The 16,560-nt window shown below is 47.0% G+C and overlaps 2 protein-coding genes across 2 annotated transcripts in view; both read right to left on the reverse strand.

Moving 5' to 3' along the window:
• Positions 1-398, reverse strand: part of SNX29 (sorting nexin 29) — a 596,058-nt gene extending 595,660 nt beyond the window's left edge. The window contains exon 1 of the mRNA XM_064362489.1: positions 357-398. Coding sequence (XP_064218559.1) covers positions 357-363 — 7 coding nt within the window. The 5' untranslated portion in view covers positions 364-398. The remainder of the gene's footprint in view (positions 1-356) is intronic.
• Positions 399-11,211: 10,813 nt separating this feature from the next.
• TNFRSF17 (TNF receptor superfamily member 17) lies at positions 11,212-14,516 on the reverse strand. Its single transcript, XM_012453211.2, has 3 exons — positions 13,847-14,516; positions 12,994-13,140; positions 11,212-11,794 (listed from the first exon to the last, which is right to left on the reverse strand). The coding sequence occupies exons 1-3, from the start codon at positions 13,971-13,973 to the stop codon at positions 11,517-11,519; spliced, it is 552 nt and encodes a 183-aa protein (XP_012308634.2). The 5' UTR covers positions 13,974-14,516; the 3' UTR covers positions 11,212-11,516.
• Positions 14,517-16,560: the final 2,044 nt, after the last annotated feature.

Here is a 16,560-nt window from a genome sequence, read left to right on the forward strand (position 1 = left end):
CGGGTCTAGGAGTTAGGAGAGACTGAGACCCGGGAGGTCGCAGAACTGGGGGTCTGGACACTAGGCAAGGGGGGTCGCAGGACCGGGACGACTAGGGACAGGGCTTTAGGAGCTGGTTTTTATGGATGGACAGGAGTCAGGAGACCAGGAGCGCCCGGCCACGGGAGCTCAGAGACCCGCAGGTGAGCAAGGGCCAGCAACTGGGCGTCCCGGGGGCCAGGGGTCTGGAAAAGGGAGCGATGGGGAGGGTGTCTGTGAGGGAGCGGGGCGCGGGGACTCAGGGGCCGGAGTGTGCAGCTGGAGCGGCGGGAGCTAGGGCGGCCGGGGCGGGTGACAGCGGCGGGGCAGCCACTCACCGCTCATGGTGCCGCTCCCCGGGCCGGTGCCTGCGCCGCGCCGCGCCGCCGCCGCTGCAGCCTCTGCGGCCGCCGAGCTCCAGACAGGCCGGGAGACAGGAGCCCCGCCCCGGCCGCCCCGCCCCGGAAGTAGAGCCCGGCCGCCGGCAAGGCCCCGCCCGCCGACCCGGAAGGTAAACACGGGCGCAGGTCCAGGTCGCCGGACCGAGGGTAGAGAGCGGTGCTGAGTTGACGCGGGCTGGAGACTCCTGGTGGACCCGAGACCCCGCGAGGAGGTGCCGGTGTCCCCAAGTCCCCTCCCCGGCCCTTCTGAGGTTCTTCGGGGCGCCAGAGAGAGAAGAAGGCCACGAGTGTTGGGGCGACTTCGTCCCAGAGAGGGCTGCGGGCTGGAAGGGAAATAAAAACGGAGTAACTGGCCAAAGCGTGGGCACAGGCGGATGGGCAATCCCGGAGGCCCTCTCTCAGGAGGCGGGTTTTGAGCCCAGACCTGGATGATGAGAGGAAACCAGCCCAGGAAGATCCCCAGGGAGGAGGGTGTTCCATAAGGAGGGGCAAGTGCAAGCGCCCTGCCTGGAGGGGTTGACTGCAGCCAGGGGATGAGTGAGAAAATAGGCCTGGCGCAGTGGCTCACGCGTATAATCCCAACGCTGTGGGAGGCCGAGGCGGGTGGATAACCTGAGTTTAAGGGTTCGAGAGGGTGAGTGAGAAAAGGGTGGTGAGAGGGAGGCCCTTGCAGACCAGAGGAGGGAGTTTGGGCTTTTATACTTAACGGTAGGAAGGAAGGGGAGTAGGAGGCTATTATAAGAATGCCAGCAGAGACGAAACGCGGTGTCTCACGTCTGTAGTCCCAGCACTTGGGGAGGCCGAGGCGGGCAGCACGCTTGAGACCAGGAGTTGGAGAGCAGCCTGGGCAACATAGCGAGATGCCGTTCTCTACAAAAATAAAAAGAATTTTTCAAGCAGAGGACTGACACGATCTGAATTAGGTTTTAAGATGTGGCTCCAGACTGGGTGCAGTGGCTCATGTCTGTAATCCCAGCACTGTGGGAGGCCAAGGGGGGGGTGAGGTCAGAAGTTGGAGACCAGCCTAGCCAACATGAAACCCCGTATCTACTAAAAACTACTATCCAGACATGGTGGCCTGCGCCTATAGTCCTAGCTACTCGGGAGAGGCTGAGACAGGAGAATTGCTTGAACCCGGGGTCAGAAGTGGCGGTGAGTGGAGATTTCCCGAATGCAGCCTGGACGTCAGAGTGAGACTGTGTCTAAAAAAAAAAAAAAAAACAACAACGGCTCTTCCTGGGATGAGAATTAATTATAATGGGGGCAGGGTGGAGAAAGAGCAGCTGGTTAGGGAGCTGTTGCAGATGTCCAGGCAAGAGATGGTGCCTGGCTACAGTGGTGGCAGTGGACATGGGAAAGGTGATGGATTGAGTATGAACACAAGTGTTACACGTTCACAACATTCTTATGAAGCCCAGAGTGTTGTCCCGTTTTACACATGGGGGAAAAGGGACTGAAGGAGTATGTTCCCAACTTGTTTTGCCTACACCCAGAGTGAAGAAACACATTTTATATCACAACCCTGAAAACATACCCATACATTTGAGGAGATGTTTAGGAAAACAATTCTGTAAGTAATACATTCTCTACTTTTCTTTTCTTTTTTTAATGCTGATGGAAATTTACTCGATTGATCCATAATAAGTCTTTGTTGTTTTTTGTTTCTTTGATTTTGAACTGGAGTCTTGCTCTGTCGCCCAGGCAGGAGTGCAATGGCGCGATCTTGGCTTACTGCAACCTTCCCGTCCCGGTTGTAGTGATTCTCCTGCCTCAGCCTCCTAAGTAGCTGGGATTACAGGCGTGCCAACACCATGCCCACTAATTTTTGTATTAGTCCCATAATGTGTTTTGCTGGGGTTCCAAGCCCTCATTCTTTTTGTAGCCTCATGATAATTTGGCAGGGTGTGGTGGCTCACGCCTGTAAACCCAGCACTTTGAGAGGCCGAAGCGGGTGGATCACCTGAGGTCAGGAGTTCAAGGCCAGCCAGACCAACATGGTGAAACCCCATCTCTACTAAAAATACAAAAAGTATCCAGGTGTGGAGGTCGGCACCTGTAATCCCAGCTAACCCGGAAGGCTGAGGCAGGAGAATTGCTTGGACCAGGGAGGTTGCAGTCAGCCGAGATGGCACTACCGCACTCCAGCCTGTGCGACAAGAGCAAACTCCATCTCAAAAAATAAATAAAATAAATAATTTATAAGCGTCTGAACTCTCTTGAGGGAGAGGTATTCACTCTGATTCTCCCCCAGGGTACAGGTCAATAAAATTTGTCTACCTTTTCTCCAGTTAATCTGCCTTTCATGAGTTGATTTTTCAGCAACTTTCAAGGGACTAAGAGGAAGAGGAAGTTTTTCCCCTGGCCCCTGCAGTGGAAAGAACCAAAGCCCAGCTATAGAAGCATAGCTAAGCAAATCATGGCTGTAAACCAAAAATGAAATTCTAAGCCCCCTAGTCATCTGAACGGAGCCCTCCTCTTGGCCAGAGGCATTCCAAAGGCAACTGGAAAAACGAGTTCAGGCCATAACTGGATATGGGAGCCGAACATGCCTCACAGTAAACTCCTCCCTTTCGGAATTCCTAATAGAATAGACTTTTTTTAAAAAATACTTTTTTTATTTTTTGAAACGGAGTTTCGCTCTTGTTGCCCAGGCTGGAGTGCAATGGCACGATCTCAGCTCAACATAACTTGTGTCTCCCAGCTTCAAGTGATTCACCTGCCTCAGCCACCCAAGTAGCTGAGATTGCAGGCGCCTACCACCACGCCTAGCTAATTTTGTATTTTTAGTAGAGACAGGGTTTCTCCATGTTGGTCACGCTGGTCTCAAACCCCTGACCTCAGGTGATCTGCCTGCCTTGGCCTCCCAAAGTGCTGGGATTACAGTCATGAGTCACAGTGCTTGGCTTTTTTTTTTTTTTTCTTTTTTTTGAGACCGAGCTTCGCTCTGCCACCCAGGCTGGAGTACAGTGGCATGATCTTGACTCACTGCAACATCCACCTCCCAGGTTCAAGCAATTGTCCTGTCTCAGCCTCCTGAGTAACTGGGATTACAGGCCTCCACCACCACGCCTGGCTAATTTTTGGTGTATTTAGTAGAGACAGGGTTTCACCATGTTGGCAAAGCTGGTCTTGAACTCCTAACCTCAGGTGATCCACCCGCCTCAGCCTCCCAAAGTGCTAGGATTACAGGCATGAGCCATTGCACCCAGCTTTTTTTTTTTTTAAGACACTGTTTCACTCTGTTGCCCAGACTGGAGTGTAGTGGCAAGATCTCAGCTTACTGCAACCTCCACCTCCCAGGTTCAAGTGATTCTTGTGCCTCAGACTCTGAAGTAGCTGGGATTACAGGCGCTTGCTACCATGCCTGGCTAATTAGTATTTTTTAGTAGCGTTGGGGTTTCACCATAGCAACCAGGCTGGTCTCAAACTCCTGACCTCAAATAACCTGCCTGCCTCAGCCTCCCAAAGTGCTGGGATTACCAGCATGAGCCACTGCACCCTGCCAGAACAGACTCCTTAAGTCTGGTAGGAAACATTTACAATTTATTTTCTGAAGCCTGCCACCTGGAGGCTTCATCTGCATGACAAAACCATGATCTCCACAACCCCTTATCTTAACCAACATTGCTTTCTATTGATTCTAAATCTTTAGACAATAACTTAACCCTTTCAACCAAAATCTTTGAATCCAGGCCAGGCCCAGTGACTCCCGCCTGTAATCTCAGCACTTTGAGTGCAGATGGCTTGAGGTCAGGAGTTTGAGACCAGCCTGGCCAACACTGCAAAAACCCATGTCTACTAAAAATACAGATATTAGCTGGGCGTGGTGGTACACACTTACAATCCCAGCTACTTGAGAGGCTGAGGCAGGAGGATTGCTTGAAGCTGGGCGGCAGAGGTTGCAGTGAGCCAAGATCATGCCACGGCAATCCAGCCTGGGTGACAGAGCAAGACTCTGTCTAAAACAGTAAAAAACAAAATCTTTGAATCTACCTATGACTAGGAATCACCTGTACCACCAACCCCCTCCCCATACCTACTTCTAGTTGGCCTGCCTTTCTGGACCAAACCAATGTACATCTTACACGTACTGACTGATGTTTCATGTCTTTCTTTTTTTTGAGACTGAGTTTTGCTCTTGTTGCCCAGGCTGGAATGCAATGATGTGATCCTGGCTCACTGCAACCTCTGCCTCCCGGGTTCAAGCGATTCTCCTGCCTCAGCTTCCTGAGTAGCTGAGATTACAGGTATGCGCCACCATGCCTGGCTAATTTTGTATATCTAGTAGAGACAGGCTTTCTCCATGTTGGTCAAGCTGGTCTCGAACTCCCGACCTCAGGCGCACTCCATTGCACTCCAGCCTGGGCACTGGAGTGAGACCCCATCTCAAAACAAACAAACAAACAAAGTAACAAAATGCTGATTTTAAACACTAGAAGGCCAGCGAGGTGGCTCACACCTGTAATCCTAGCACTCTGGGAGGCCAGGGTGGTGGATCACCTGAGGTCAAGAATCCGAGACCAGCCTGACTAACAAAGTGAAACCCCGTCTCTACTAAAGATACAAAAATTAGCCAGGTGTCGCTGTGGGCAACTGTAATCCTAGTTACTCGGGAGGCTGAGACAGGAGAATTGCTTGAACCCAAGAAGCGGAGGTTGCAGTGAGCTGAGATTACGCCACTGCACTCCAACCTGAGCCACAGAATGAGACTTCATCTCAAAAAATAAAAATAAATAAAGACTGGAAATGTGGGACAATGCCAGTCATCATACATTAAGTGAAAAAAAGCCATGCAAAATAGTCTGTATGCCGTAATTACACTTGTGCCAAAACACAGCCATGTGTAGGGACTATGAAAAAATCTAAAAATGGGAATACTTGTGTGTTTGGTTCGTGAGGTTTTCCCCATTTTCTTTTCTTTTTCTTCTTTTCTTGAGACAGAGTTTTGTTCTAGTTGCCCAGGCTGGAGTGCAATGGTGCGCTCTCAGCTCACCCCAAACCTCTGCCTCCTGGGTTCAGCCAATTCTTCTGCCTCAGCCTCCCGAGTAGCTGGGATTACAGTCATGTTCCACCACGCCCAGCTAATTTTGTATTTTTAGTAGAGACAGGGTTTCTCCATGTTGGTCAGGCTGGTCTCAAACTCCTGGCCTGAGGTGATCTGCCCACCTTGGCCTCCCAAGGTGCTGGGATTACAGGTGTGAGCCACCATGCCCATCCTCTCATTTTCAAAAATATACTTTATAGTTGTTAATTTGCTACTTCAGTTAAAAAGTTGGTGTGTCTGGTGCCAGGCACAGTGGCTCAGGCCTATAATCCTAGCACTCTGGGAGGCCAAGGCAGGAGGATCCCATGAGGCCAAGGATTCAAGACCAGCCTGGGCAACATAGCAACACCCTGTCTAAAATGAAATTTTTTAATTAGCACCTTTAGTCCCAGGTACTCAGGAGGCCAAGGTGGGAGGATCATTTGACCCCTGGAGTTTGAGGCTGCAGTGGCTATAATTACACCACTGCACTCCAGTCTGGGTGACAGAGCAAGACCCTGTCTCTAAAAATAACGATTAAAAAAAGTTCCAAAACCAAAGTTCCCCATATCTGAAATGTGTACAAAAGCAACAGAGCCCCAAGACCTTGAGAATCTATGATATGGCACCAATAGACAACTTAGCAATGACCAAAATCGACAGATAACAAGAGGGCATCCCATTTTGTATTGCCTTTCTGTAAGACCCTAGGACCTTTGCACAACCCCAGGAAGGGAATCCTCCCTGAAGGGCTAAGACTGTAGCCCAAAAACATGGGGATGTCAGAAGTGGAGTTAAATAGATGTGTAGAGGAAAAATAAGATACATTAAAGACACCTGGGTTTAGGCCAGGCGCCGTGGCTCACACCTGTAATCCCAACACTTCGGGAGGCCAAAGCAGGTGGAGCACAAGGTCAGGAGTTCGAGACCAGCCTGGCCAATATAGTGAAACCCCGTCTCTACTAAAAATACAAAATTAGCCAGGCGTGGTGGTGCACGCCTGTAGTCCCAGCTACTCGGGAGGCTAAGGCAGGAGAATTCGCTTGAATCCAGGAGGTGGAGGCTGCAGTGAGCCAAGATTGCGCCATTGCACTCCAGCCTGGTGACAAAGGAAGACCATCTCAAAATAAAAAGAGGCTGAGACCTGCTGGGCTGCACTCCTAGACAGGTAAGGCATTCTAAGTCACAGGATGAGATAGGAGGTGAGCACAAGATATACATCATAAAGGCCTTGCTGATAAAACAGCCTGCAGTAAAGAAGCCGGCTAAATCCCACCAAAACCAAGATGGCCATGAAAGTGACCTCTCGTCGTCCTCACTGCTACACTTCCACCAGCGCCATGACAGTTTGCAAATGCCATGGCAATGTCAGGAAGTTACCCTATATGGTCTAAAAAGGGGAGGCATGAATAATCCACCCCTTGTTTAGCATATCATCAAGAAATAACTGGCCAGCCATGGTGGTTCACACCTGTAATTCCAGCACTTTGGGAGGCCGAGGCCAGTGAAACACTTGAGGTCAGGAGTTCAAGACCAGCCTGGCCAACATGGTGAAATCCCATCTCTAATAAAAATAGAAAAATTAGCCAAGCGTGGTAGAATATGCCTGTAATTCCAGCTACTTGGGAGGCTGAGGCAGGAGAATAGCTTAAACCCAGGAGGTGGAGGTTGCAGTGAGCCAAGATTGCACCACTGCACTCCAGCCTGGCGACAGAGCGTAACCACAGCCCTGAGGGCTGCTCTGTCTATGGAGTAGCCATTCTTTTATTCCTTTACTTTCTTAGTATACTTGCTTTCACTTTATGGACTCGTCCTGAATTCTTTCTTACGTGACATCCAAGAACCCTTTCTTGGGGTCTGGATTCAGACCCCTTTCTGGTAACACCACTACTATGGTTTGAATATTGTCAATGTGTACTGAGAACTGGGGCCTTTAGGACATGATTAGGGACAAGCACAGTGGCTCATGCCTGTAATCCCAGGACTTTTGGAGGCTGAGGAGGGTGGATCACCTGAGGTCAGGAGTTGGAGATCAGCCTGGCCAACATGGTAAAACCCCATCTCTACTAACAATACAAAAATTAGAGGAGTGTGGTGGTACACGCCTGTAATCCAAGCTACACGGGAGGCTGAGGCAGGAGAATGGCTTGAACCTGGGAGGTGAGTTTGCAGTGAGCCGAGAGCCACTGCACTCCAGCCTGAGCAATAGAGCAAGACTGTGTCTAAAAAAGGGTGATTAGGACATGACAGTACGTCCCTCATGAATGGGAATAAGGCTATTTTAAAAGAAGTTTCACATAGCATTTGGCTGATTTTCTTTTCCACTCTTATGCCACATGAAGGACATGGCATTTGTCTCTATTTACCTTTCTGCCTTCACCTATGTGAGGACCACTAAAAAGGCCCTCATCAGATGCTAACACCTTGATCTCGGGCTTCCCAGCCTCCAGAACTGTGAGAAAATAAATTGCTGTTCTTTATACCCAGTCTTGGGTATTCTGCTATACCAGCACAGACTTAAGACTGCCACTTACTGGCTATCTTACCTTCCTCTGACTATGTTTTTGTCATCATCTGTAAACTGGAGATAATAATGTCCACTGGGCCAGGTGTGGTGGCTCATGCCTGTAATCCCGGCACTTTGGGAGGCCGAGGAGGGTGGATGACAAGGTCAAGAGGCCAAGACCATCCTGGCCAACATTGTGAAAGCCTGTCCCTACTAAAAATACAAAAATCAGCTGGGCGTGGTGGCATGCGCCTGTAGTCCCAGCTACTTGGGAGACTGAGGCAAGAGAATCACTTGAACCCAGGAGGTGGAGGTTGAAGTGAGCCACGATCCTGCCACTGCACTCCAGCCTGGAGATAAAGTAAGCCTCCATCTCAAAAATAAATAAATAATGTCCACTTACCCAGTAGGTTTTTGTTTTTGTTTTTTGAGATAGAGTCTCACTCTGTCACCCAGGCTGGAGTGCACTGGCGTGATCTTGGCTCACTGCAATCTCTGCCTCCCAGGTTCAAGAGATTCTTCTGCCTCAGCCTCCCAAGTAGCTGGGATTACAGGCATGTGCCACCACGCCTGGCTTATTTTTGTATTTTTAGTACAGACAGGGTTTCACTATGTTGGCCAGGCTAGTCTCCAACTCCTGACCTCAGGTGATCCACCTGCCTTGGCCTCCCAAAGTGCTGGGATTACAACTGTGAGCAACCATGCCAGACCATATCCAGAAATTTTTTGTATGCTTCAAATGAGCAAGTATAGGCCAGGTGTGGTGGCAGACACCTGTAATCCCAGCTACTTGGGAGGCTGAGGTAGGAGAATCTTGAAACCGGGAGCTGGAAGTTGCAGCGAGCCAAGATCGTGCCAGTGCAGTCCAGCCTCGGAGACAAAATGAGATTCCATCTCAAAAAAGTAAAATAAAATAAAAATAAAATGAGTTAGTACAGGTGAAGCACTTAGAACAGTCCTTGGCACATTAATAAGACTATATAAGGGTCAGATATGATTATAGCACACCCACATTTGGGGCTGAGAACAGTATCTCATACACCATTATCACACTTAGCAATTACACATTTATTTATGTAATTATAGTAATGCCTGATGCTTTCATTAAGCTGGAAGCTCACGAGGCCAAGAACCACCTGGGCACTGCAAACTGACTTCATCTGGTTGATTCTAGGCTTCTCCTATTTGCAGAAGTGCATAGGATAAATTAGCTTTCCTTTAACAATAAAGAGAAAGGAGGTCAGGGGATAGGGGAAAGATAGCATTAGGAGAAATACTTAATGTAGTGACAGGGTGATGGATGCAGCAAACCACCATGGCACTTGTATACATATGTAACAAACCTGCACATTCTGTACATGTACCCCAGAACTTAAAGTATAAAAAAAAAAATTAAAATAAAGAATCTGATCTGTCCTGAAATGTGTATGTATGTGTATAGGAGAGATGCGCCCTAGCCATGGAAATGTGTGACTGGGGCTGGGCACGGTAGCTCATGCCTGTAATCCCAGCACTCTGGGAGGCCAAGGTGGGTGGATCACCTGAGGTCAGGAGTTCCAGACAAGCCTGGCCAACATGGTGAAACCCCGTCTCTACTAAGAATACAAAAATCAGCCGGGCATAGTGGCACATCTGTAATCCCAGCTACTTGGGAGGCTGAGGCAGAAGAATCTCTTGAACCCAGGAGGCAAAGGTTGCAGTGAGTTGAGATCACATCACTGCACACTCCAGCCAGGGCAACAGAGCAGGACTTCCTCTCAAAAAAACAGGCCGGGTGCGGTGGTGCACGCCTGTAATCCCAGCACTTTGGCAGGCAGAGGTGGGCAGATCACGAGGTCAAGAGATTGAGACCGTGCTGGCCAAGATGGTGAAACCCCATCTCTACTAAAAATACAAAAAAAAAAAAAAAATTAGCCGGGCATGGTGGCAAGCGCCTGTAATCCCAACTACTCAGGAGGCAGAGGCAGGAGAATCGCTTGAACCTGGGAGGCAGAAGTTGCAGTGAGCCAAGATCGTGCCACTACACTCCAGAGCAAGACTCTGTCTCAAAAGAAAAGAAAATGTGGGGGGGTGGGGAGTTGGGGAGAGATAGCATGGGGAGAAATGCCACATATAGGTGAACGGGAGGAAGGCAGCAAATCACACTGCCACGTATGCACCTATGCAACAATCTTGCATGTTTTTCACATGTACCCCAAAACCTAAAATGCAATTTAAAAAAAAATGTGTTACTGAGATCTACAGAATGCTGTACTTTTTTTCTCTCTCTCTTAGTAAGTCAAGAGTTTAGAGGGCTCTAGTGAGAAGATTGTCACGTTAGCACGTCAAGGTGAAGAACATCAGCTAGGATGAGCAAGGTTGTTTGCAACCACTGACGGTGTGGAAGGGGTTTGTGTTAAATGCTACACAGATAACACCACTGGGGACCTTAAGAAGCTGATGATTACAGCCCAGACCAGGGCTATAACAAGAACAGCCCTTTCAGGGACAAGACTATCCTGAATAAGTGGTATATAATTTTTAAGGACCATATATCACTAGGGGACTATAAAACGCAGTAGGAGATGAAACTGGAGCTTTTTTTTTTTTGAGACAGACTCTAGCTCTGTGGCCCAGGCTGGAGTGCATTGCAATCTCAGCTCACTGAAACCTCCACCTCCCCGGGTTCAAGCAATACTCCTGCCTCAGCCTCCTGAGTAGCTGGGATAACAGGCACCCACCACTGCGCCCAGCTAATTTTTGTATTTTTAGTAGAGACGGGGTTTCACTGTCTTGGTCAGGCTGGTCTCGAACTCCTGACCTAGTGATCCACTTGCCTTGGCCTCCCAAAGTGCTGGGATTACAAGCACGAGTCACCACACCTGGCCTTTTTTTTTTTTTTTTGAGACAGAATCTGGCTCTGTTATCCAGGCTGGAGTGCAGTGGTGCCATCTCAGCTCACTGCAACCTCCACCTCCCGGGTTAAAGTGATTCTCCTGCCTCAGCCTTTGAGTAGCTGGCATTACAGGCACCTACCACCATACCCAGCTAATTTTGTATTTTTAGTAGAGATGGGTTTTAACCATGTTGGCCAGGCTGGTCTCGAATTCCTGACCTCAGGTGATCTGCCTACCCTGGCCTCCCAGGGTGCTGGGATTACAGGCCTGAGCCACAGCTCCCGGCCAGAACTGGAGCTTTATTATCAACAGATTAAAATTCTTTTTCCCTGTCCCACCTTTCTATCCCACCCTCACCCCCCACACTGGTATACATGCTTGTTTTGTTTTTTTTTGTTTTGTTTTGTTTAAGCTTCACTAGTCCAGAACATGCTTGTTTTTAAAAACTCATGTTAATAAAAACTTAGATGTGAGAAAAAAAAAAAGAGTTTAATCATGAAACCAAGGAAGTTTTTACAGTTAAGTTCCCAACAGTAACCAAGAGAAATATATCTAACATAAAGAGTTTCCAGGATTAGAGGACAAAAGCTGTATCAGCAACTGAAAAATTTAGTCATTCTAAAGAGATCTGACACATCGTCTATTCCGATAAAACATTTTTTAAGTGGCACTGCATGAGTCGAAATGGTTAATTACCTAGCAGAAATTGATTTCTCTATCTCTGTAACACTCAGCGCAGCTGGCAGGCTGTTGCAATAGTCATTCGTTTTCGTGGTAACGAGAATGGTTGCGCCTTCCTCCATGGCTGGGAGTGGAAAGCAATGGTCAGAATCGACCTTTGGTTTGTTCTTGACACAGTCTTCACAGGTACATTCTTCCACCGTGTACTGCAGGCCTCTCGGAAGAATAATTTCATCACCAGTCCCGCTCTTTTCCAGGTCGACATTAGCCATGCCCAGGAGACCTGATCCTGATAATACAGAAACGGAAACATTAACCTAAACGTCAGAGTGTGGTCAAGAGAGTCTTAGTAGTACACATCGGGACTCAAAGCCATGTGAGACACATTTTTTCATTTTGTAGAGATGGGGTCTTCCTGTGTTGCCCAGGCTACATTCAAACTCCTGAGCTCAAGCAATCCTCCCATGTTAGCCTCCAGAGTAGTTGGGACTACAGCTCCACGCCACCACACCCAGCTTGAAACAGATCTTTTCATTAAAAAAGAATGAGTATGGGCTGGGCACAGTGGTTCATGCCTGTAATCTCAGCACTTTGGGAGGCCGAGGTGGGCAGATCACTTGAGGTCAGGAGTTTGAGACCATCCTGGCCAACATGATGAAACTCCGTCTCTACCAAAAAGTACAAAAATTAGTCAGATGTGGTGACACATACCTATAGTCCCAGGTACTCAGGAGGTTGGGATGGGAGAACTGTTTGAACCCAAGAGACGGAGGTTGCAGTGAGTTGAGATCACACAACTGCACTCCAGCCTGGGCCACAGAGCAAGACTCCATTTCAAAATAAATAAATAGATGCAGACAGAAATAGGGCACTGGCTATACATGTTTGGGAATCCAATCAAGAGCAAAGGTGCTACCTAAGTATTTTTATCTTAAGAGGCACTTAAGTAGAACATTTACTTTTCTGGGACTGGTTCTTTATTGCTAAAAAAAGATAATTATTTTTTAGATGATTGCTCAGATAATCCAGGAGCAACTGGTTATTCATTTCTAACATTTTTCAGTAGCAAAATGTTCACCCAAGCACATGACACTTAAATTTGTATAAAAACATGGACATAGATCTTGACAAGTATGTTTTTCCCGACAGTAGCAGACCTGGTTAAGAGTTGATAATGTGGCATTTAATTGATGTGCTAACGTTAGTCAAAGAGACTGATGTTTCCCAAGAAAGCATTAGTACTTTCAATAGAGTAATTACCAAGGGAAGAATCCTGGGAAGGTTGACTTCGTAGAAAACCTTCCAAGTTGTCAAAATCAGAATGAAGATGTCTCACCTCCACCAAGTTCATTTAATGTAACTATTTTCCAACATACTCGAAAGGGCTGCAACCAAGTGAAATAGTCAACGCTAAAAAAAGAAAAGGAACTGAAACTTACAATAGCCATCTCCTGGAAATAGATTTCAAAGATTCACCAACAAACCAACCTGTGTTTTTAAATTCATCCTTTAATGGTTCGGAGCTCATCTTCCTTAGCAAAAACATTAACACAAAAACTGCCAAAGAAATTATCAAGCTGAGTCCCAAACAGGTCCAGAGAATTGCATTCGTTCCTTTCACTGAATTGGTCCCACCTTTATGAAAAGAATGTCAGACAGATAATGAGCTGATAGTGTAATATTCATACACTTTATTATTTTTATTTATTTATTTATTTATTTATTTTTGAGACAAAGTCTTTCTCTGTTGCCCAGCCTGGAGCGCAGTGGCATGATTTCGGCTCACTGCAACCTCCACTTCCCGGGTTCAAGCGATTCTCGTGCCTCAGCCTCCCAAGTAGCTGAGATTACAGACTTGTGCCACCACAACTGGCTAATTTTTGTGTTTTTGGTAGAGACGGGGTTTCACCATGTTGGCCCGGCTGGTCTCAAACTCCAGACCTCAGGTGATCCACCCACCTTCACCTCCCAAAGTACTGGGATTACAGGCTTGAGCCACCGCACCGGGATGATTTTTGCTATCAGAATAATCAGGTATGAATTATTTCCATTCAATCACCTTAATTAATGAACATCAACTTTTAAATTCTAAATATCACTTAATTAGAAGAGTTTCCTTTTTTAAAAAAATCTGTGTTGCTAATAGTGCTGAATCACGTAGAGTTCAGTCCCAAATAATTACTTTGTTTCCATAAACATTAAAATCATTGCCTTGTTTCCTTTCTCTTTTTGATTCAAAAATTCTCACCATCATGCCCATTACATTGATTCTCTCAATAAACAGTCCGTATAGACAGAATAGTTCACACCAATGAGTAATCATTCAAGCAATATTACTTACTTGCATTACAATAACGCTGACATGTTAGAGGAGGAGTATTAGAACATCGAAGTTGACAAGGTTTGCAAGCATGCAACAAACTGTCAAAATATTCATTTTGGGAGCACTGCCGAGCCATCTGCAACATGATCACAAAAAGAAAACAAGGGAGCTACAGAAAGAACACTCTAGAAGGACAAGTAATGTCTCTACAAGAATTCCAGAGCAAATGCAGCAACAGCAGCTAGAAAGTCTAGGAGAATAATGAACTTCACCTGCCTGGTGGGTTCTTACGGGGGCTGTTGCTTTGTGGTGGCTAAGGATTTGAATACCACATCTAACTCAAGTTTCTAAGTTTGAGTCTTAGATGGGGTAAGAGATGGGGTGTAAATATCAGGGCAAGTCACATCTGAAACAGAAACTGCTTATTTATAGAAGAAATTTCTCAGCCAGGTGACAGTTGCAAGATGCAGACAAGGCCACAGCATCAAGCCGAATGTTCGGTAACAGTTTCTGGAACATCTGTTAATGAGCTGTACTGCGTGAGAGGGGCCAGGGAGATAGACAAGACAAGGTCTGTGCTGTGCCTCTTCAGATCTTAACATTGAGGCCAGGCACAGGGGCTCACACCTGTAATCCCAGCCCTTTGGAGGCCAAGGCAAGAGGATTGCTTGAGCCCAGGAGTTCAAGACCACCCTGGGCAACATGGCAAAACCCTATCTCCACAGAAACATTTTAAAAATTAGTCCGGTGTGGCTCACACCTGTAATCCCAGCACATTGGGAGGCCAAGGTGGGTGGATCACTTGAGGTCAGGAGTTCAAGACCAGCCTGGTCAACATGGTGAAACGCTGTCTCTACTAAAAATACAAAAATTAGCTGGGTGTGGTGGCGGACGCCTGTAATCCCAGCTACTTGGGAGGCTGAGGCCGGAAGAATTGCTTGAACCCGAGAGGAGGAGGTTGCAGTGAGCTGAGATCCCGCCTGAGTGACAGCACGACTCTGTCTCCAAAAAAAAAAAAAAAAAAAAAAAAAATAATGCAGGAAAATCAGAGGTGATAGACTAAGGAAGACTCACAATGCCACTGACAGAAAAAGGGACATTTGGGGTAAGAGCTCGTGGAAAGAGGGTTGAAGGGAAGACAGGTTTGGGGTATTATAACAATGATACAATAATCTACGTTCCATTGTTGAAAATTTAGAAAACACACATGAGCAGATAAAAAACCATTTTAAAAAATCCACAGTCCATGGCCAAGTGCAGTGAGTAGCTCATTCCTGTAATCCCAGCATTTTGGGAGGCCAAGGCAAGCACATCATGAGATCAGGAGTTTGAGTCCAGCCTGACCAACATGGTGAAACCCCGTCTCTACTAAAAATACAAAAATTAGCAGGGTATAGTTGGGCACGCCTGTAATCCCAGTTACTCAGGGGGCTGAGACAGAAGAACTTCTTGAACCTGGCAGAGGTTGCAGTGAGCCGAGATCATGCCGTTGTACTTCAGCCTGGTGACAGAGCAAAACTGCGTCTTAAAAAGAAAAAAATCCACACTCCAAGCATCCAGAAATAATCACTGCTAACACCTGGTGTATTCCAGAAGGTACAAACAGGCCTGCTAATGGAAGTTTTCTTTTGTTTGACCGATCCCTGATGTATATCCTTCCAGAAGGAATTCTAGATAGATAGATTTATAAAGTGCCTTTTCCTGTGTACATAAATGGATCACTTGAATTTGCTTTTTTTTTTTTTTTTTTTTTCAGAAGGAGTCTCACTCTGTCGCCAAGCTGGATGGTAGTGGCACGATCTTGGCTCACTGCAAACTCTGCCTCCCAAGTTCAAGCCATTCTCCTGCCTCAGCCTCCTGAGTAGCTGGGATTACAGTGCACACCACCACTCCCAGCTGATTTTTGTATTTTTAGTAGAGACAGGATTTCACCATGTTGGGTCAGGCTGGTCTTGAACTCCTGACATCAGTTGATCCACCTGCCTCGGCCTCCCAAAGTGAGCCTCTCAAAGTGCTGGGATTACAGGCATGAGCCACTTTCCCTGGCCAATAATTCTTATTTTAAAAATTCATATTATTTAAAAAATAAGTATTCAAACAGTACCAAAGATTTTTTCTTTTTTTCTTTTTTTTCTTTTTTTTTTTTTTTTTGTCAACTCAGCATGGATTAGACAAAGATTTTTCAATGAAAAGTAAGGCTTTTTCCTACTCTAGATTTCCTATTTCTTGCCAGAGGCAGTAATTATTATCAGTGTCCTTTCTCCCTTTTTTGCTTTTGTTTTTGTTTTTGAGGCGGAGTCTGGCTCTGTTGCCCAGGCTGGAGTGCAATGGCATGATCTCGGCTCACTGCAACCTCTGCCTCCTGGGTTCAAGCAATTCTCCTGCCTCAGCCTCCCGAGTAGCTGGGATTACAGGCATGAGCCACTGTGCCTGGCCTTTTTTTTTTTTTTTTTAGACAAAGTGTTGCTCTGTTGCCCAGGCTGGAGTGCAGTGGCAGCATCAGGTCTCACTGCAGCCTCCGCCTCCTGGCCTCAAGCAATCCTCCCACCTCAGCCTCCTTAGTAGCTAGGACTATGTACATGCCACCTTGCCTAGCAAATTTTTGCATTTTGTAGAGATGGGATTTCATCACATTGCCCATGCTGGTCTCAAATTCCTGGGCTCAAGTGATCCTCCTGCCTTGGCCTCCCAAAGTGTCGGGATTACGGGTGTGAGCCACAGTGCCTGGCCAC

This window comes from Aotus nancymaae, unplaced genomic scaffold (assembly GCF_030222135.1).
Source record: "Aotus nancymaae isolate 86718 unplaced genomic scaffold, 86718_ANA_hifiasm-v0.15.2.pri h1tg000049l, whole genome shotgun sequence".
NCBI lineage: Eukaryota > Metazoa > Chordata > Mammalia > Primates > Aotidae > Aotus > Aotus nancymaae.

Coding starts and splice junctions, on each gene's coding strand:
- TNFRSF17 (XM_012453211.2), bottom strand. CDS start 13,973: ATGTTGCAGATGGCTCGGCAGTGCTCCCAAAATGAATATTTTGACAGT. Junction 13,141..13,846: donor TCAGCGTTATTGTAATGCAA/GTAAGTAATATT, acceptor CTTTTCATAAAG/GTGGGACCAATTCAGTGAAA. Junction 11,795..12,993: donor GGATGAATTTAAAAACACAG/GTTGGTTTGTTG, acceptor CTGTATTATCAG/GATCAGGTCTCCTGGGCATG.